Genomic DNA, 20,989 nt, shown 5'->3' on the forward strand with positions numbered 1-20,989 from the left:
CCTCCCTTCTTTTGTAGCTTTTGTGTTTTATTATTCTGAAACTAAATGTAGATGTGCAGGGTGTGACAACAGAATTCTCAGAAGGAATTTTAATCTGCAGTAGGACAATGTGACAGGACATTCTCAGTCACGTTACACCCTAGCCTAGGGATGAGAACCTAACACAATAAATGTCATGTGTGTGCTGCATTCATGTGTATGGAGTGTTTCTGTTAATTTAAACAAATGTCAATTATTTTCACATTAAATACACATGCTGGTTTCATCTTCAGACTTGATTTGGGGCAAATCAACAAACCAGACACCAGGATAACTAACCCCAAGCCGACAGACAATACCGCACATTGTCAAGATCCCAATTTCAAACACAACACTCCAGCAAAACTAACAGTACGATCTCAACAGTGAAAAAACTCCTAATCTCAACAGGAATAAAACCCCAATTACCATAAAGATGACATCTCAATCGGCAGAAAACAAACAATCCAGTCCAATTTCAACAAAGACAAAAACCCGAACGCAGATAAATCCCTAATCCTAAACAAAAGCCTAATCAAAACAATGGCAAAAGTCCAATCCCAAAAAAAAAAACCAAGACAATGCACAAACTCCAAATCCCAACAAAAATAACAATACACCAATCCTAAACAACAAACACAAACTCCCAATCTCCACAAACAAAGACAATATACCAATCCCAAACAACAACATAAACAAAACCCCAATTCCAACCAAAAAACCCGAAGATCCCAATCAAATGAAAAATAAAATCCCAATCCCCAAAACACTAACAATCCAAAGACCTCAATCCCAAACAAAGTTAACACACCAACCCCAACAAAGGCAAGGCTCCAATACCAACTGGGATAAGATGCCAATCCTAATAATAATAGTAATAATAATAATAATAATAATATCCCAATACCAACACAACAAAATTTCCAAACTGCACAAACATGAAACTGACAATCCAATCCCAAGAAAGTCAAAACCCCAGTTACAACAAAACAACAGCACTGCTGTCAATCCAATCATATGAGCTGATTGAGGGGAACGGTTAAGTTGTCACACAGAAAAAACAAACATGAATTGTGATAAATTCTGATTATAGTGACACATTCAAAACCTTGTTTGGATTTTGGGTTAAGGCTTTAGCTGCGTTGGAGTGGTTGAAGTTAGTGTTTATCCCATTCGTATAGGTTCACGGGCAGTGCTGCACAGTATAAGTGCAGTTTTAAGATAATACAGAGTAAATGGTGACATTAAAAGTGCTGTATTTTACACCGTAAAAAGAACAAAAATATGCCTGGTTTCTAAGGTGTTAGGAGAAAAGGGCTAGATTTTATGCCATTAACTTCATTTCTGAAAAATAAATAAATCCCTGGATCACATACCTCAGTAATCTTGTTAGACTAAACCCCCCCCCCCCCCCCCCCCCCCCCCAAAAAAATGGTTATTTTTCTAAGGGATGTCACTTCCCTGGTCTTCAATCTGAAGAAATTGTTAGTTTGGAAGTTCAAAAGCAGTCAAAGCAGAACTCAAAGGCTTTTTTTTTTTGTGCTTCAGCTGGTATATTGTGTGGGTTTTAAATTAACAGCAATGTACAACAAAAACAGCTGTTCAAGAGTACAATTTCCAATAGATAAACTCTAGCAATATATTCACTGCTTTATACTCTCTTAATAAAACAGAATAACACTTGCGGTCTTCATAAAATCTAGAAATGACTCTTCAATCGTATGAAATGTTTAAAACCTCTGACGCATATGTTTTATATATATATATTTCAATCCCAGCAAAGCATTTCTAAGCAATGTTATGTAAGTATGGAAGGATGCTGTCTGAAACCCTACTACACTGTCACACTAACCTACAAAAGCAGGAAGTGATTTAAAAGCAGGAAGTGATTAAAAGAAGAGATGCAAAACTGCATATGTTTCCCTGGCTGCATATTACCAAAATCATCAGCCTCAACATTTGCTTATGACTTAACTAACTACGAGAACAGTTTGAAGGTGATTTCACTTTTTAAGTGCACTTTTTTTTGTGGCAAGGCAACACATGACACACTTGCTGATATTTCTTCAGCTAAACTGCCCTTGATAGAAAAGCATATGGATTGTTGACTGAATCGGGAAATAAATAATATTTGCTGACATACAATACGACCTTATTCTGTGTTAGGCACAAAAAAGATTGCATAGGTGTCAATCGAGCATGTTTACACAGATAGAGATCCCTTAAGATTATAGAACAATTACAAACCACCAGCCCGAAAATAACTCATAATATCTTCAAAATTCCTAGAGATATCGCTGCTTCTTTGAAACACTACTCCCTGCACTGTGCCACATTTAGTTTCACATTAGATGAATTTTACAATGATCAAACGTCTTTGGGTCAGTGCTTAAGGGCCAAGGTTTTGAGCTGTGGACGCACACTGGCATTCCCTTCAGCTGCTGGTGCTGCTTCCTGAGTCGTCGTTGTCGCTCTCTTCCTCCTCGTGGATGTCTTCCATGATGATGTCAAACAAATCCTCCATCAGGCTTCCCTGACTCAGGCAGGTGTTCACCGTGGAGCCGCTGCTGATGTGGCGATCGCTGGGGTGCACCACCTGCGGCTTACCGTTCTTCTTCCTGCTGACCGGGTGCACGCACTCTGTACCAGGAACGTGAGGCTCTGCGACGGACACATACAAAATGTTAGATGTGAAAAACTACAAATGTTTGCTAAGCAAGCGTTGCTCTCGGTTTGGTTTGATCCGTACAATTAGCTGGACGTTTAAAGCTCTCAATCTGACCGGCTATCTGAGATCGATTGATTGATCGATCTGAGCTTTTCAGAAGAAGATCAAAGTTCACAGCGTCCCGTCTTTCAAAAATAATTAGGGTTTGATTTGAAGCAGTTAGTGGCGTGTAAATGCGGTTGGGTCGTCTGTAGTGTCAGTCAAGCAACCTCTTCGTGTGAAAGTGGGCGGTCCTTGATGATGTATAATGACCACTGGTTTGAATTTCAGAACTTTTCAGTATGTTCGGTCACTTGGCTCAGCTCTCTTTATGAATCGGTTTCATAAAATCTTACTCAACCCTCTGAAATAACTATGCTATGCATTACTATGCATTTTGTAAAACATATTTAGATATGTTTAAAAAAAAACAAACAAACAAAAAACTCTTTTAAAAAACCTAAGATTCAGTGAAATCTGGCACAAAAACATATATTTATTGTGTTCTACAGAACTACAGAAGTTTAGGTTAATTTCTATTTTCCTAAAACTTAAAAAATATAAGACAAGATGAGATAAACTTTATTGATCCCAGTGTGGACACTATGCATGAAAGGGTTCATTTCCACTTTTCTCATTTCTCTGTTAAATAGTAAAGCTATACACCAGATATAATGTTATAACCCATTTCATGCGAAAGCACCCACGCCCATGCGAAATAAATTCTAACCGTTCTTCACATGCACTGTTCTGACCAGTGTGTTGAGGTGTTGAGGTTCTACACTAAAGCAGTCGTGTTACTGACACCTAGTGTAGAGCAGTGCTGTGTTACCCTGTCTGTTAAAGCAGTCCTCGGCCAGGCAGCTGTGCGGGTGTCGTCTCCTCATGCCTGGGTCCAACAAGTTTTTGCGTGGAGGCAGGATGCACGATGGCTTAACAATGAAGCGACAGCCATAACACGGAGACCCCACGTCCATTCGGCCGAACCCCCTGGCGGAAAAAACAGAAACAGTCTAGGTAAAAAAAAAAAACGATTTATTTAGAATCGTGTCCAAGAAAAAACAATTAAAAAAGTAAATAAATAAATAAATAAAAGGATATGCACACGTGATGATCTCATCCATGTTTTTTTTTACCTACTGGATTTTATCACTTAAAATCTATATTTTATTTCTATTCATAAAATTTACACGTGTATTGGACGTATCTGAAGTTCTTCATGGCAACGAGTCATAATCCTGCCCCTACCGAGAAGGTGGCTATTTAGAAATTCACACGTTTCATGTCTAATTCCAGGCTGATATCAACGGTGAAAGATCTTTTTGTGACACAGGACCTTTATAACCGCGCCGCCTTTTCTCATTTTAAGAGTCGATTTAAACCTTAAAACCTAAAAATGGATCTTCTATTACCACACTTTTCTTCTTCCTTGAACAACCCTCCAGGATTTCGATTCACGTGCATCGAACACGAGTGGTCTCATCTATCGAAAAAACATCACTGTGAAAGACTGTGCAAAAACAATTCCATGCGATTGCAATTTCCCCAATTGAAGCAGTTTTCCGCAAAATTTAAAAAAAAATAAAAAATCCGCAACAAAATCAAGCATTTTTTATAGTTCATTATAACATGCTACTGTTTCTATCGCGACGCCAAATTCACAGGCGGACGCTCCACACAATCTAAAAACCGATGGGTTAAAAACGAGCTCTTATTTAACAGAGAAAAAGAGATAATCATTTATTGTGTGAAGGAAACGTTTATTTTGCATTTCTGGAAGGAGTCTCCAGTGTCAGCGTCTTCTAACACTCAAGAGGTAAAGCTGTGACTTGAAGTTTTCCAACATGAGGAAGTCCTCAGGACAGAGGAGGTTTGCATTTTATAGTTTCTCGGTAACAATCTGCATTTTTTGTCGTTTTAACTTCAAGAGGAAGTGAGGGATGTTTATAGTTCCTATGATGTAAGTGATAGCAGGAACTTGTTTAGCTAAAAAAGTCAGCTAATGTGGTTTTTTTGGTGTGTTTGTTTACACGTAATATTTGAATAATATTTTTCCTTATGTGTCGAAGTATTTTATGATTTTTCCACCTCCCAAAGAAAGGCTTGGGCTAATAAAGTACAGGAACTTCCTTTAAGATAAGAAACAACAGAAAACAACAAAGAAAGACTGATGTGAGGTAGAATGGTTTAAAGTAAGGCTTGTAAAAGCACTGGCGATGGTTCTACGTACTTGAAAGATCGAGCACAGCGAGGGCACATGAACTCCCCGATGCCCCACCTCTTGCCTAGTGGCACAGGGTCGTATTTCCGTTTGCACCCGCGACAGCGAGACACCTGAAAAGGATCAGAGATCACACTCACTGATTCTACTGTTACTCGCTTTGAATCAGTCCACAGCAGCGTCACATCGTCTCTTATCTTTAACATCAGCTGCCAGTTACTTTCATATTTTAAGTAAATTTATCCATCCATCCGTCCATCTTCAACCGCTTACTCCTTTTCAGGGTCGCGGGGGAACCTGGAGCCTATCCCAGGGAGCATTTTTTTCCTGCTTTAACTTGAGTGGAGAATTTCACTGAGATACTTTTACAAGCGGATTTGTTTAAACAACCGATTGCACATTTACAGTTTGGATTCCTTTACCACGTCTGGATACGAGTTGATGTACAGTATGTGACGTTTACCGGCTTTCTCACAGGGACTCGTCTCCACCAGCTCTTGTCGCAAATCTCGCAGGCGAACTGGAGATCGACGGAGGGCATTTGGTTCTCCTGCACACGATCGAACATGCGCTTATTCTTCTCTGTCAGAGGCAGGTGATGCAATTTCTTCCCAAGCTCCTACACACACAAATAAATGTAAACATGACATCTCCTAATATTTACTATGTGACGTAATCACGCCGTAGCGATTTGTTTCCCCTTTATATGGTCAGATGTTTTCATTAAGCTGCACAGGTGGAGCTTGAGTTTCACTGGGGACGGAATGAGGACTTTAGGTAACTGACCTGTATGTCTTTGTCCTCTTGAGGCCCCTTGTTTGCTTTAGACTGGACAGAGACCAGGAGAAGAGAGAGTACACATTAGTATAGAGGATCCATTGAAAGAGGCAGACTGTAATGTTGTAATGAACCTGTAACGATCATACGAAATTTTAAAGGCACCTAAGTACAAGCATAACGGGTTGAGTCAGCGTTTTTACTGATACTTTTGGCTTGGTTTCACACTGCACATAATTAAAGGAACCAAAAGTAACGCTGTCCTTTGACACAGTTTAGCAGCTCACATCTATAGAAAAATGTTGCAACCCAAAACACGCAGGGAGTTTTGTCTACTTCCTGAAGTCGGCGTGATTCAGAGTCAGATCATTTTCTCATTACGAGTTCACTTGGAAGCAGACAGAGGCCACCTTGCTCAGACATTCCCAGAGCGGATGTTTTGGGCCGTACCCGAGTGTGATCGCAGTGTCCGTACCTGACTAAAGAGCTGCACCAAGGGAGAAAACACAGCAAGTTCCCTTCCAAATTGACTAAACACTGCATGTGTTACGTCAAAATGTGACAGCGCATTTAGGCTTGTGTTTACATTTTCCTGTCCTGAAATTAGCTCCATCCCAGCCCCAGTTTAGGAAGTGTATTGTTGTCTTGGTAACACTTTACAATAACAGTACGTGAATGATCATGCACTAATACTTGAATTAATACTTATGTAAATATGATCTGATGATGAATTAAGGCGTGTACTAATCACGAACTAACAAAGAACTAAACTAAATCAAACACGACCTATAAGAAAGAATATGAAGTAAAGCAGTCAAACTAAACACGGTGACATCTAAGACTAAAACACCGGAAAATAATCGTAAATAACACTGGTTTTAAATGTTAATAGCATCTACTAAATGAATAAATGTTACTGTATTCGTTTGACCCTTGTGGGTAAAAGGAGCAGCGCCCCGGGCCCGAGCAACCCAGAGCACGTACTAGTACTGCAGCGGGAATTGAAGAGAAATGATTGGAGAATGACGCAAGACGGGTTGAGATGAAATGACTGGTGTTTATTATTAGTGCGTCTTTCTACGTTCGATAAGGAGGATCAGTGTCAATTATGAAAATAATCCAGCGTCATACCTGTGTACGCAGCTGCATAGCGCAAATTATATCAACAATTTCATATTATGCACATTTAAGTCATATTCTTTCTTATTTAGCATGTTTGATTTAGCTTAGCCCAACGTTAATACATTAACTACCAAACATGTACAGTATCTCGCAAAAGTGAGTGCACCCCTCACATTTTTGTAAATATTTGATGATATCTTTTCATGTGACGACACTGAAGAAATGACACGTTGCTACAATGTAAAGTAGTGCGTGTACAGCTTGTGTAACAGTGTAAATTTGCCGTCCCCTCAAAATAACTCAACACACAGCCATTAATGTCTAAACCGCTGGCAACATAAGTGAGTACACCCCTAAGTGAAAATGTCCAAATTGGGCCCAATTAGCCATTTCCCCTCCCCGGTGTCATGTGACTTGTTAGTGTTACAAGGTCTCAGGTGTGAATGGGGAGCAGGTGTGTTAAATTTGGTGTCATCGCTCTCACACTCCCTCATACTGGTCACTGGAAGTTCAACATGGCACCTCATGGCAAAGAACTCTCTGAGGATCTGAAAAAAAAAAAAACCTGTTGCTCTACATAAAGATGGACATTAATGGCTGTGTGTTGAGTTATTTTGAGGGGACGGCAAATTTACACTGTTACACAAGCTGTACACGCACTACTTTACATTGTAGCAAAGTGTCATTTCTTCAGTGTCGTCACATGAAAAGATATCATCAAGTATTTACAAAAATGTGAGGGGTGCACTCACTTTTGTGAGATACTGTACTTAATTTAGTCGTTATTCACGCATGAATCCATAAGACTCACATCTTAGTTAAGGTTAGTTCTTCATTAGTTCCTGATTACTACATGCCTTAACTTATCATCAGTTCATATTTACGTAAGTATTCATTCAGGTATTAGTGCATGATCATTCATGTACTGTTTTTGCAAAGTATTACCACACAGTTGATGATTTCATTCTGTCGCTATTCTTTTGTGCCCGAACTTTACCCATTTGCTCACGCTGATGAGCCTGAGACTAAACGTAAGGGTGAACAAACGGGAAAAGTTTCAGCACATCGAACATTCATTGCAAGTGAAACACAAGGCAGTAGAAGGCTCTAAAAATGAAAAACTGTCCTGAAAAAAATACGCAGAGTCGAGGTTTGCATTGGGATTCGATTCCTGTGGGTGGTTTTACTTTCATGATGGTAGGAGAGAAATAAAGGCTATGTTCTTTAACATAGCGGTGGTAATGGTTAGCGTTGCTGTGGTTTAAATGTCGAATTTGTTTATATTTTGGGAAAACAACCAATTAAATTCATTAGAAAAAAAAAATAACGCAAGCAAGCACAAAAAAAAGCGAATAACTGCAGGGGCGGGATTAGACTTCCGTGGTTTTACCTACTTTCTTAGAGCCCCTAGGATCGTTACCGGCTCCTGATTGTCCGTCTTTTCTTTTCTCCTGCAACATAAAACGTCATGCTCAAATCTCAGGCCTTACGGTGAAACGCAGAGGCGACGGATTGAATAATCAGCATGCGGGCGTTACCTTTTCTCGTTCCTCATTCTGCAGTTTCTCAACCACGTTCTGTCAGTGAGCAGGACATGCATTCAGTTATGCAAAACAAGCTTTCTGCATAATGACGATTCGGAATCTCGAAGCGGACGACTCTCAAACCTTACCTTTACAGTAGAATCGTTTGCCAGAGACCATCTGTCGTCATCGTCCAGGTCTGCGCATGAGACAGCGGATGAAATGGAAAAGGCGTGGGATGGATTGTGGGAAAGGGATGAGCAATGTCTGTTTAGTAAATCATGCTGCTGAATCAGGAGAAGCAGAACAAGTTCTGTTCAGAACAAACACTTCCTTTTACCTCGGTCTTTCATCAGGATGATCTCCTTCGCTACCAGCTGGTAGTTGTTCCTGTATCGGCGCATGAGTAATGTCGCCTTGTCGATCGGAATTTGTCCATGAAACGTCTCTCTCAGTCGCCTGACACATTTTTCCAACTGAGTCAACAGAACGAAGCACAGAGTTCATATCCTTATATAAATATATAACTACATGACTACATTACACTGTCCCGTTTAGAACTCTACTCATCCTTAAAGGAAAAATCCACCCTGGCTGAGCAGCAGATTCATTTTCAGAATTAAAATGTGGCCTTCAGCATCATCCAAAATTTATTTTGTAGCGAATTTTCAGATTTTTTAAAAATTTCTTTCATCAACATGTTGGTCCATTTTGGCTAACAGTTCCCTACTTTACCCACAATGCTGTTCAACTGCCTGCTGACAGCGGTACAGTGGGATTCATCCCTTTCGTAATCTCTGCCTAAACGCAGTGATGCAGCGGCGCTTTAGGCCTTTAGCCTGTCCAGCTGTTCTCGCCTCCTCATTTGCACACTCTCTGAGAACAGATCAGAAGCTAGATTCATGAAACATTCTTAAGAATAAAAATTCTTCTTATTTTCTAACTTATGAAAAAAGTGCAGAATGTTTTTTTTTTTCTTTTCTTAAGATCGTTCCTAAGACAAAACTTTCAAAAAGTCTTAAAAATCTTTGTAAATAACTTCTTAAATCCAGGAGAACTGCCCACTTGTCGTCGAGCCCCAAAGGGTACGATTTTGAATGAATTTATTGGCTTGTTTCTAATATTAAACATTACATAATTATACAACTTGCAGCATATTATACACACTGTATAACTACAATATATTTCGCTTATATAAACTAGCATACTTGGCTGATTGGTTTTAATTTCCAGCAAGTAAATTCTCCTATGGAGGTTAATGTTAATGTTAAACGAACACATCTCAAATGAAGACGTTTTTAAGAAAATATTTGAGAACTTCTCAAGAATTTTTCAATGAACTTTTAAAAAGTTTATCTTAAGAACTTTCTTAACTTCTTTGTTAAGAGGATTTTCATGAATCCGGCCCCAGCTTCCAAAGCTTCACTTCTGTCCAACTTCATCGCGCTCGGAATCTTGTAGATCGCTAACTAGCCGAGTCGAGTCTCTGCATCGGATAACTGCATTGTATTCTTTTGAGATTGAGATTGGAAATTGAGATAGAGATTTGAGGTTTGAAATTGAGATTTGAGACTGAGGTTTGAAATTGAGATTTGAGATTGAGGTTTGAAATTGAGATTTGAGATTGAGGTTTGAAATTGAGATAGAGATTTGAGGTTTGAAATTGAGATTTGAGACTGAGGTTTGAAATTGAGATTTGAGATTGAGGTTTGAAATTGAGATTTGAGACTGAGGTTTGAAATTGAGATTTGAGACTGAGGTTTGAAATTGAGATTTGAGATTGAGGTTTGAAATTGAGATTGAGGTTTGAAATTGAGATTTGAGACTGAGGTTTGAAATTGAGATTGAGGTTTGAAATTGAGATTTGAGATTGAGGTTTGAAACTGAGATTTGAGATTGAGGTTTGAAACTGAGATTTGAGACTGAGGTTTGAAATTGAGATTTGAGATTGAGGTTTGAAACTGAGATTTGAGATTGAGGTTTGAAACTGAGATTTGAGACTGAGGTTTGAAATTGAGATTTGAGATTGAGGTTTGAAACTGAGATTTGAGATTGAGGTTTGAAACTGAGATTTGAGACTGAGGTTTGAAACTGAGATTTGAGACTGAGGTTTGAAATTGAGATTTGAGACTGAGGTTTGAAATTGAGATTTGAGACTGAGGTTTGAAATTGAAATTTGAGACTGAGGTTTGAAATTGAGATTTGAGACTGAGGTTTGAAATTGAGATTTGAGATTGAGGTTTGAAATTGAGATTTGAGACTGAGATTAAGATTTGAAATTTGACATCAAGATTTGAAATTGAGATTTGAGATCAAGATTTGAAACTGAGATTGAGATGAAGATTGACATTTGAAATTGAGATGATCAGCTGATTTTTTTTTCAGTGTGACGTCAGTACGGCACACGACCGCAATCGTCTCCTAACGAATAACGAAAATACAGCACCAAGTGACAAATTAGCACCAGCATCACTGAACCCATCAGCAACATTTCAGTTTAAACACATTTAACACGTTTCCGTTCTGCTTTAATAGCTACGGGGCAAAGTGCACAGACTTCACAGCTTTTTATGTTGGCTGATACTTGCCCTCACTCTCCTAGCTGTGTATGTAAAAGCAAATAAATGCAAATATGGGGTGAAATATTCCTGCTCTTTTCTGTCTACTTACAATACAGTTCCTGTTATGATGTTTCAAACACAATAAACTACCATTTTAAACATAAAAAAAATGTTTGTTTACTTCATATGAAACAGACACTGATAAAGTCTTATAGAATAATGATAGATGTTTTACAGGTAGTATAAAAGGTAAAAAAACAGTCACGAATTTAATTCATATAATGCAAGACTAATCTATAAGCAAAAAAAATATAAATAAATAAACAAACAACAGTCTTTTATAAGCACACTGTATATGTCTGTGCTCCTGGGGATTTTAATAACTACCAGAAGTACAGAATAAGCTTCATGCACGTGGTGTGTACAGACAGAGATCAATATCTCCCAGCTTTTCACATTATACAGCACAGTTCTGTAGGATAAGATTAGAGTTGTACAAACATGAGTAATGAAGGAAGTCTTCGCTCATTTGTTTAATGATAATGACTATGTATCCGGGCGTGACTGCTGCACCTACACCGACACACACGTTTACTGTGAACACAGGAACATGGTCTAAAACACGTATTAGATTTCTTACCTCCACTTCCTCATGAAGTCGACTCATTTCTTTATCACTGTTAAAGTTCTTTCACAGCAGGAACATTAGAAAGATTCCGTCCGGAAGCGCTGGAGCTGCAGACGGCCCTGTTTTCCTGCTTTACTCTTCACTTCACTTTCGGTTTCCATTCTCAAGGCTGCTGTTTCAGAAAACCACCAGCAGACGGCGCCAAACACTACATTAAAAAAAAAAAACCAAACAAACATGTAAATGTGTAATTTTCTTCTAAAAAAAATTCAGTCCAAACCATCCAAAGATAAACATCAGCCATATTTACTTCTAACATTTTCTATATTTACTTAAGTTTAATTGATATGTTTGTGGAGGCCACTACACACACACACACACACACTTAAGTAGGGATACAGTTTTCGAAAAAGTAGACTAATCACTCATACACTACATAATACATATATACATATGTAAATTTAGTTCTTAGCATTTACTCTAGTTACCGCCTACATTTTATTGATAAACAAGTTCTACACATTTACTGTTTTGATTAAAAAAAAAAAAAACAATAAAAAATCATCTTACCTAAATGACCTTGAACTCATTGAGTGTATGCTGGAAAACCTAAACCATATAAACATATAAACCACAACTGCAGGAAAATCACCAACCTGGCTACTGTTTCCAGTTTCCATGGTTACAGCGTGGAGTTCTCAATAGCACTTTGGGTAATGTAGTTAATGTAGTATTTTGTTTGGGCGTCGAAAATGTGCACGATTTAAAGAGAGTAAAAATTGTATCGAAATAACTAGTGTTTATTATAAAGTACAGTCGTTTTACTAGCGTGTAGCGAAAATTAATGAGAGCGTCATTTCCCAGAATGCTTTGAGCTACGGCACGAAGTCCAAGGCCGCCATGTTTTAGACACGGTTGCCAGTTTGAGAGGTTTTACAACCTTTCTCCTAGTCGCAGGATGTTTGTGTTGGTATGTACACGTTGTAATTATGAATCGTTTTTATTTTATAGGAATTTTACAAAGTTTCGGAGATTTTATGTGTTTAATTAAACTGGTAAACTCTTGCATTTCGATTAAAGATTTAAACACGACCTGGCAACCCTAGATATCTGATCAGTGTGTTGACCTGCTGAACGAAAGTGGAGTAATGGAAAAAATAATGCTATAATAAATAATAAATATGTTACAGAGTACATTTTTTTAATTGGTAAACCTCTTTCAAAGGCATTAAAGAAAGTGACACAGGCAGGAAATCCAGACTGGTAAGAAACTTTCTAACAGTAAAGTCTTTAATATCCTTCAATGGGTCTTTTTCTGACTTTATTGCATGTAAATAAAAAATGTAATTTTTTTTTTTTTAAAACCTGTCATGGCTATTTATTTAAGCATATTAATATTCCATATAAGCATATTATTTTAGCATATTTACATTTTAATTATTATTTTAAAAAAATAATAAAATAATGTTATTATAGGTCAAATGAATTGTCCAAAACTAGGTCATACTGTAGTCTGTAGTAATTTAGAGTCGTTCCAGTGTAATGCAGCTTCTCCAGATATTTAAAAGAAGATTAAGATTAAGCATAAATCTGGATTAATCCTGAGTCCCTGCTGGTCCTCACTGTGCAGTGAGTTTAGAGTATAGAGGTGAAAGCGGAGGAAGCTGTAGCACTGCACTGTGTCTGAGACAGGAAGTGGTCACTGAATGAGGCATCATGGCAACTCGAAGAGTTTTGGTGACAGGATGTTCCTCTGGGATTGGACTGGCTGTGGCTGTGCGTCTCGCCAAGGATGAATTGCAAAGGTTTAAAGGTATGTCTGTCTGGTCTGGCCTGGTCTATCTGTCTGTTTGGTCTGGTCTGTCATTTATTTACGTAGCTGCAAGCCTGTATAAAACATGTTGGTTAGTTCATACTCTGTCTTGAGTGTACTGAGCTCATATACGGAATGACTTTTCTTTCTTTTTCGAGTCAGTCGTGGCCACGATGAGGGATGTGGAGAAGAGAGCAGCACTGGAGACAGCAGCGGGAGAGATGCTGGGCAGGTCGCTGGAGATCCATCAGTTGGATGTCTGCTGTGAGGACTCCATCCGAGAGTGTGTGAACAGCCTGCCTGGCAGACGCCTCGACATATTGGGTGAATAAGGATATATTTGTCCCCTAAAACTTAACGGAACTAATAAGCCTTTCAGGTGCCATGTTAAGAAAAGGAAATCATACACCCTCATCTCACAGGCTTCAGTACATAACTGTATCTGCTTATACTTTGTGCTGTCTTGGACTCGTGAACACTCGTCTGTTGACACTGATGATGGTCTTATTGTTTACTCAGTGAGTAATGCTGGCATGGGGATGATCGGGCCGCTGGAGTGCCAGAGCGTAAAGGGCATGCAGGACGTCTTTAACACTAATTTCTTCGGCTTGGTACGCCTGGTGAAGGAGGTGCTGCCCGACATGAAGAGACGACAGAGTGGACATATTGTGGTGATGAGCAGTGTGATGGGCATTCAGGGTATGAACAACTTGTTACTTGTCCTGCTCAGCTAATTCTAAAATAAACTAAGGTTTGTTTGACCAGGGCAATGCTAAACTCTGAGGTTATGAGCCCCATCTTGATTGTAATAAAGGAACCTAATTCAATATACAATCCTGTGAAAAAATAAGTACACCCCATGTAAAATGGTTGGCCTTTTGACAAATTTGGACAAGCAAACATTTGAACCTTCAAATGTTGAAGTTGGACCTTTAACAGGATAATGATCCTGCGCACACTAGCAAATTCACCAAGGAACGGCGCAAAAAGAAGAAACGGTGGGTTATGGAATGGCCTAGCCAAAGCCCGGATTTGAATCCCATTGAAATTATGTTGCGGGATTTGAAACGGGGAGTATGTGCAAGAAAACCCTCAAAACATCTTGCAACTGGAAGAATACTGCATGGTCAAAAACTCCAGTAATCCGATGTCTGAGACTGTTGGACAATTATGCAAAACGCCTACAAGAAGTTATTTCTGCTAAAGGGGGCAATACTAGCTTCTGATCCCAAAGGTGTACTTACTTTTCCCACTGAAGAATATCACATCTATTGATATTTCTGTTGAATAAATGACTGAAAAAGCTCATTTTCCTTGTGGTTTTGTTCAAGTATATCAACTTTATTAATAGGCACCGCTTCAAAGATGATCAAATGGGATTTTCCAAATATGTCAAAAAAGCCAACAATTTCCATAGGGTGTACTTATTTGTTCACACAGCTGCATGTGTCTAGGCACTGTTCTTCAGATGGTCATATTTAGACATTTGTGCAGAATTGTATATAGTAGACTTTTCTGAAATGAAATATGTTTCACTTTCATCTTTTTATTGGGTCATTTAAACATTTCGAAACGCTGTCCCCTGTCGTCTATCCAGAGTTTGTAAGCGCTCTCCTTTGTTTTGATGATGGCGTGATGGAGCGGGAGCATCGCAGACATTCTGGCCGCTGTTTTCTGTGTGTGAGGAAATTACACGTACAGTGGATGTAAAAAGTCTACACACCCCTGTTAGAATGGCAGGTTTTTGGGATGTGAAGAAAAAAAAATGACCCTAATATAAATAATGTCAGAACCTTTTCTACCTTTATTGTGAAATTGCAACATACAGTATAAATATCAAGTGACAAACACCCAGAAATGTTTTGGGGGGAAAAAAAAAGTCAACAACAAAAAACTTCCAATACCCAGTTTGCATAAGTGTGCACAGCCTTTTATAATTGGGAATGTGGCAACGTTCAGAATCAACCAAATCACATTCAAACTCACGTTGAATTTCACACTAAAGGTGAAAAAGGTTCTGACATGCTGTTTTAACAGGGGTGTGTAAACCTTTGATGTCCGCTGTAGCTAGCAGGGTTTGGGCTGACCTTAGGCAGACTGATTGTTTTTACTGTTGCGTTTGTTAAACTGATTTCTTACCCAACATTATCTTTGCAGGAAGACGCCAAGGCAAGGCTAGAATGTAGTCTAAATATCTAAATAAGCTTGGTAAAATATAGTTGTTGTTTTTTTTTTTTTTAAATAAGAAGTGTCAAAGTCACTGGCAGAAAAGCTCAATTGATTATATTTGGTTGTTTTCCAGAATTCATCCATAAGGACCTCTGACTAGTTTTCCCTGCTGAGCACCTGTTGAGTACACCTAAATTTTGTTTGCTTGCAGGACTACTCTTCAATGATGTCTATGCTGCTTCGAAATTTGCCGTAGAGGGCTTGTGTGAGAGTCTCGCTGTGCAAGCTATGACGTTTAACATTAAGTGAGTTACAGTAAACACTAGTGAACCCCCTTCCCACATGAGGAACCGATCAATCTGAGATGACCTCGAACCGAATGAATAGATCATTTCCGTAATTCACATCCAGTTTTATTTCATGTCCTGCTCAGTATATCTCCCACTGATCCCACCACATCGTCTGCAGGATGACTTTGGTGGAGCCGGGGCCGGTGTTGACAGAGTTTGAGAGGAAGGTCTACGAGGACGCACAAAACATGGACCTGTCCGGTACAGACGATGAGACGGCCAGAATTTTCCGTGAGATTTACCTTCCTTACTCAGGAAAGGTGTTTTCCTCACTCGGCCAGAGGCCCGAGGAGGTGGCAGAGGTGAAGAAATCCTCCATAAGATGTTTGAATTGTTGATTGATTCCTTATGAGCCCACAATTTTGTGTTTTTTTTTTGTTTTTTTTGCCAACAATTAATTCGTGTCATAAAGCAAATTAAATTAACCACTCAAGTTCAAAATATTTATCAGTTCGCACACAGGGAGTGTTATCCATGGTCAAACGTGTACAAGGCAGGTACTTAGCTTTAATTTCTTTTTTTTTTTTTAAATAAATTGTAATGAAGTGTTACAACAGCTGCAATCCAGACTATGCATTAAAAAACAAAACAACAACAACAATAACATCAACACCCACCTCTGTTCTATTGCAGCAAATATTAGAGCTGATTGTATCAAAGGATCCTCCGTTTCGTCACCAGACCAATCGTCTGTACACGCCCATGACCGCCATGAAGCACGCAGACCCTACAGGACGCCTGCCTCTAGACGCCTTCTACAGGATCATCTTCCAGCACGACCGTCTGTTTAACGCCAGCCTCGGCTTCATGCGCTTCTTACAGAAGAGGATGACAAAGCCTAAAGTGTGAAAGGAGCGAAACATCATCCCAGCCACGACTTTTGAATGAATATAGAAGTTAGGTCTAACTAGATGGCCACGCATGTGTGGGACTGTACAGATTTAATGATGCTTTTAAATCACGAATGAGACGTAATAAAACCTCTGGAGGCATGCTGTTATAGGAAAATAATCAGTGATGAGGTGTTGTGATGTGGCCCATTGCGAAAGTCGATTATTTTCCTATAACAGCATGCTCCAAAGTGTTTTATTCTTCTTATAGCGCAGCAATTTACCAACTATTAAGTTCATGAGCCGGAACAAACAAAAACACTGTAAGTGCAGAAGTGGGCGGGGCTGGTCAGAATTCCTTCGGGAGTGGGCGGAAACGAGACGCCTCCCGTGTACTCCTACACCCTCAAGGATGGTGAGGTATGCAAATCTTGATTTGTTTTTTTTTTTAAATGACATGATGATGGTGACTGTCAACTAATGTAAAAGTTATTATTTAGTTTTATGTGTAAAATAATGGCATTGACTAATAATCAAATGACTTTTGTGTTACAGTGAAAGCATGAGGATTGCAGATTTAAGTGATTATGTTAAAAAACTTTAATTGTTGATTTATTTCTTTTATTCACTTTAATTACGCATGCTACAAGCAGTAAAATTTCAGAAGTGTAGAAGTGTGCTCACATGAACGCACACAATAAAGGACACGTGACAGAAATGTAGTTCCCTACTGTTTTATTAGAAGTAACTTATTTTACAACTTTATGCCTGTAGAAAGAAACAATGTGAAAAAGTGTTTATATACAATGATTTTTTTTTTTTTTTAAAAAACAACTACTTTTAAACAAGTATAGGAATTAATCATAAAACACAGAAAAAATATCTATGGCTGTTCTAGTAATGCGAGACCAATATATAATCAGTCACATTCTCGGTTTCAAAAAAAAAAAAAAGGAGAAAAAAAAAAAAAAAAGCTAATAGACGGTACATTTACTTTTTGTCTTTTTTTTTTTTAGTACATAATCATTTTTTTTTTAGAAACATTAGACTTCTCTTACACAAATAAACCTAAACGAGATAATCGTATGTACAAAAGAAAATGCTGGAATTTTCAATGTCCAGAGCGCTGAGGAAGACTGAAACCTATTGGATAAAAAAAAACAAAAACAGAAGATTTCAAAAAAAAAGATTAGCACTTTTGTAGAAACAAAACAAACAAAAACAAACTCTGAGGTCCCAATAGATTTAACAAACATATTCCCAAACTGTCAAACACACTCTTCACTCAGTGTGTCTTACAAGTGAATCCTGCTTTTTAATGGAAGGACGAATGCAAATGTAATTTCCTACAGTTTTTTTTGTTTTTTTAAAAATATAAAACAGGCATCCAGATTTGGCTTAGAAAACATGGAAGAATGTCTCATCTGCACTACTACAGCCATATGCTGTGGGAACAGAAATGGATCTTACACTCGGGATGGGATTTTTTTTTTTTCCAGAGAAATAAGCGCCTGTACCTGCATCTGACAGCAGGGGGCAGCACTACATAGCAGCGTTCACTCCACTGGTGCGTTCAGGCCACGCAAGTCAGACGCCATCCTCCAGGCCGGTTGGGTGGAGGCTGCTAGAGATGCAGACTACACTGCATGCTATATAACACCTCCCTGAGGAGTGACAGAGCGCTAGCAGCCCAGTAGCCACCTCTTCGGACCTTCACACACCCCTGACACACACACACACACACAGATGAGTTCAGATGACTAACACGACAAGTTGGCCATGAATATGAGCGGACCACATAAAAACAAACCAATATGACCAAAAATAAAAGAAAAAAAGAAAAGGACCAGGGGTCAGAAGATAACTGAGAAAGTTCTTCTGGTCGAGTTGGAATTGTGTGAAATGAAGGGCTCTGGTTGGCAGTGATATAAAGGTGTCACTGTGAAGCGACAGGAAGCAGCAGCCTATAAAAACACAGCTTATCACGTCATAATGATGTCCCAAAGGTAACCAAGGTTATAACGTACAGGATAAAATAAAATAAAAAAAAAAACATTAAAAACATCATATAAATTTATACAACCCCAAAGAAAAAAAAAACAACAACAACCCCCACACAGACTAAAAGGGCAGACAGGGAGTTTATAAGTGACCTCGGAACGAAAGCAAAAGGAAGGGAAGGGAATGAGAAACTGGGCCCTTTGTGGGCTCGTCTCTATCAAAAATTAACACTTGAACGCTGGCGTATTTTACTATAAGCGATAAAATTCCCCAACAGCAGCTATCAAATTTAAACCTTACACGCTCGGCCTTAGAAGTGCTTCAGAAATGCCTTTCGACATTATTGCCCCACATAGATAGATAGATAGATAGATAGATAGATAGATTTTACTCCTACGGAATGTATCGGTTCACTGTAGGTCAGTTCATCAAATTAAAATATATCACTAACTTAAACAATTTAAACACGGCTAGGTAATCTGTGACGCCAATTTAGTGGAGTAACACTGGCCTAAATAAATAATACCACATAAAAAGAGGTGACGTGTCCAGCTCGTTCCGTCTGCAACTCAAAATATAACAGGTGACTTTGTGGCAGACGCGAGGAAAAATAGACGAAAGAAATGAATCAACAAGGCGTGTAACAGCTATGAGGAGCGGAGACAGACAGAGCGAGTGGACACCCACAAGGCAGTTTCAGAGGAATGCGTTGAGACAATAAATAAAAAAATAAAAAAAAGAAAGAAAGAAAGAAAGAAAGAAAGGATTTTCCTTCAACTTTTCTTTTAATCTACTTTTTAAAAAGTTTGTTAGTGTCAGGAAAAGCGTCCCCAAGTCTTTGAAATGAAAGACGTGGTTTTTCTTCTTCATATACTTTTTAATAATAAAAAAAACACACACACACACACATACACACATACATACAAGTCCATCTGTGACAGAACGTCTTACTTCATTAAATTGTCTTTTGTTTTTAAGACAACACAATTTTCCCTTTACTCGTTTCCTCTGCAGACGACACCCGGCAGACTGTCCAATCGACAAACACCAAGTCAATCCTCAATCCAATTAAAATCTTGGAAACGGGCTGACGTATTTAAAAAAAAAAAAAAGAGAGAGAGACACTCCTGGAAGTTCTGCTCATGCGAACACCTGCATCTTTCCACTGGATTCGGATGCGTGAGGGATTTGGGTGTGGGAAGAGGCAGGGGCGGAGACTGCCGGACTTGGGGTGGAGTCAGACCAATCGGAAACACAGTGAGGGGAGGGGCTAGACCATGGCTCTGGAGACTCGGGGGACGGGGTCAGGTAGGGGTGCTCGCTGGGTACGTGTAGGTAATGCTTGGGCGTGGCGTCGATGGCGGAGGTGTAGCTACGTTGGGAAGGAGGAGTGGGGTAATCCTCCAAACCTGCACTGCTGGTGCTGCTACTGGCCTGCACTGGGGGAGCCTGGGAGACCTGTGGAGGAGCAGTCTGGCTCTGTGGGACTGCTTTTGTTTGTGGTGGCTGCTGCTGTGGCTGCTGGGATTGCGCCTGACTCTGCTGCGGTTGCTGGTAGAAGGGTTGAGGAGGCTGCGGGGTCGGAGGCGTCGAGGCACCCAAGCTCGCCAGGGCCTGCTGGTTGGTAAGGCTGTGAGCGTGGAGCTGCTGTTGTTGCTGCTGTTCGGCGATGGAAGGCAGCTTGACAGGGCTGATGGTGGGCGTACTGGAGACTGGCGTAGGCTGCAACATGGGCGGCTGCTGGGTGTTACGGAAAACCTGCTGCTGGTGCATGAGTACAGCGGCAGGCTGCATAGCGCCGGGTGTTCCTGGGTGCACCATGTTCACCATAGGCTGGGTGCACTGTGGGGTCTGTGGCGCACGGCTGTGCCAGTCGAACGGCACGCTCACGGGGCTCACCAGGCCCATGCCCAGGTTCATCTGGCCTGGGTTGAGGGCATAGGTGTGGGTGGCTTGACTCAGCTCGTTCAAGCCGGCTAAGGAAACCGTGAAAGGACCACCAGCATCCATCATACCACTGTGCACCATTGGAGTACTGGGCATCGAGTGGAAGATCCCCGGAGAGGGCATAGCAGCTGGAGACGCTGGGTTAGTGACATAGCCGGCGTTACTGGCGCCACCACGTGGCGAGTCCAGCGAGTCCACAGGCGACAGCGTCACTGAACTGTCCAGCAGTGCACTCTGCATGTCCAGTGTCAGCTTCTTGTTCCGTGCCTTCGCGGCGTCCTTCAGACTGCTCCCGTGCTGTCCGCCTATTCCTTTAGCGCCT

The 20,989-nt window shown here is 39.9% G+C and overlaps 3 protein-coding genes across 8 annotated transcripts in view; 1 reads left to right on the forward strand and 2 right to left on the reverse strand.

The window, feature by feature from the left end:
* Positions 1 to 1,525: 1,525 nt before the first annotated feature.
* Positions 1,526 to 12,354, reverse strand: shfl (shiftless antiviral inhibitor of ribosomal frameshifting). Of its 4 annotated transcripts, none has more exons than XM_053612271.1 (11): positions 12,214 to 12,354; positions 11,570 to 11,765; positions 8,709 to 8,844; positions 8,518 to 8,567; positions 8,384 to 8,422; positions 8,240 to 8,296; positions 5,733 to 5,774; positions 5,410 to 5,565; positions 4,956 to 5,059; positions 3,558 to 3,715; positions 1,527 to 2,679 (listed from the first exon to the last, which is right to left on the reverse strand). In XM_053612271.1, the coding sequence occupies exons 2-11, from the start codon at positions 11,594 to 11,596 to the stop codon at positions 2,453 to 2,455; spliced, it is 996 nt and encodes a 331-aa protein (XP_053468246.1). In that variant the 5' UTR covers positions 11,597 to 11,765; positions 12,214 to 12,354; the 3' UTR covers positions 1,527 to 2,452. The 4 variants fall into 4 exon arrangements, with proteins under 4 accessions (XP_053468248.1, XP_053468247.1, XP_053468246.1 ...); XM_053612269.1 differs by having other exon boundaries at positions 12,128 to 12,259; XM_053612273.1 differs by lacking the exons at positions 11,570 to 11,765; positions 12,214 to 12,354 and adding an exon at positions 9,108 to 9,359 and having other exon boundaries at positions 1,526 to 2,679.
* Positions 12,355 to 12,410: 56 nt separating this feature from the next.
* zmp:0000001048 (retinol dehydrogenase 8) lies at positions 12,411 to 17,413 on the forward strand. Of its 3 annotated transcripts, none has more exons than XM_053612274.1 (8): positions 12,411 to 12,527; positions 12,783 to 12,820; positions 13,188 to 13,370; positions 13,533 to 13,694; positions 13,890 to 14,069; positions 15,751 to 15,844; positions 16,008 to 16,191; positions 16,523 to 17,356. In XM_053612274.1, exons 3-8 carry the CDS (start codon positions 13,274 to 13,276, stop codon positions 16,736 to 16,738), a joined length of 933 nt encoding a protein of 310 aa, XP_053468249.1. In that variant the 5' UTR covers positions 12,411 to 12,527; positions 12,783 to 12,820; positions 13,188 to 13,273; the 3' UTR covers positions 16,739 to 17,356. The 3 variants fall into 3 exon arrangements, 2 of the variants coding, with proteins under 2 accessions (XP_053468249.1, XP_053468250.1); XR_008384510.1 differs by lacking the exon at positions 12,411 to 12,527 and having other exon boundaries at positions 12,650 to 12,820; positions 16,523 to 17,139; positions 17,275 to 17,413; XM_053612275.1 differs by lacking the exon at positions 12,411 to 12,527 and adding an exon at positions 16,341 to 16,386 and having other exon boundaries at positions 12,650 to 12,820.
* Positions 17,414 to 19,623: 2,210 nt separating this feature from the next.
* Positions 19,624 to 20,989, reverse strand: part of notch3 (notch receptor 3) — a 36,564-nt gene continuing 35,198 nt past the window's right edge. Inside the window, exon 33 of the mRNA XM_053612268.1 lies at positions 19,624 to 20,989. This exon is cut by the window's right edge and continues 311 nt beyond it. Coding sequence (XP_053468243.1) covers positions 19,861 to 20,989 — 1,129 coding nt within the window. The 3' untranslated portion in view covers positions 19,624 to 19,860.

Source organism: Ictalurus furcatus, chromosome 24, assembly GCF_023375685.1.
Source record: "Ictalurus furcatus strain D&B chromosome 24, Billie_1.0, whole genome shotgun sequence".
Lineage (NCBI taxonomy): Eukaryota > Metazoa > Chordata > Actinopteri > Siluriformes > Ictaluridae > Ictalurus > Ictalurus furcatus.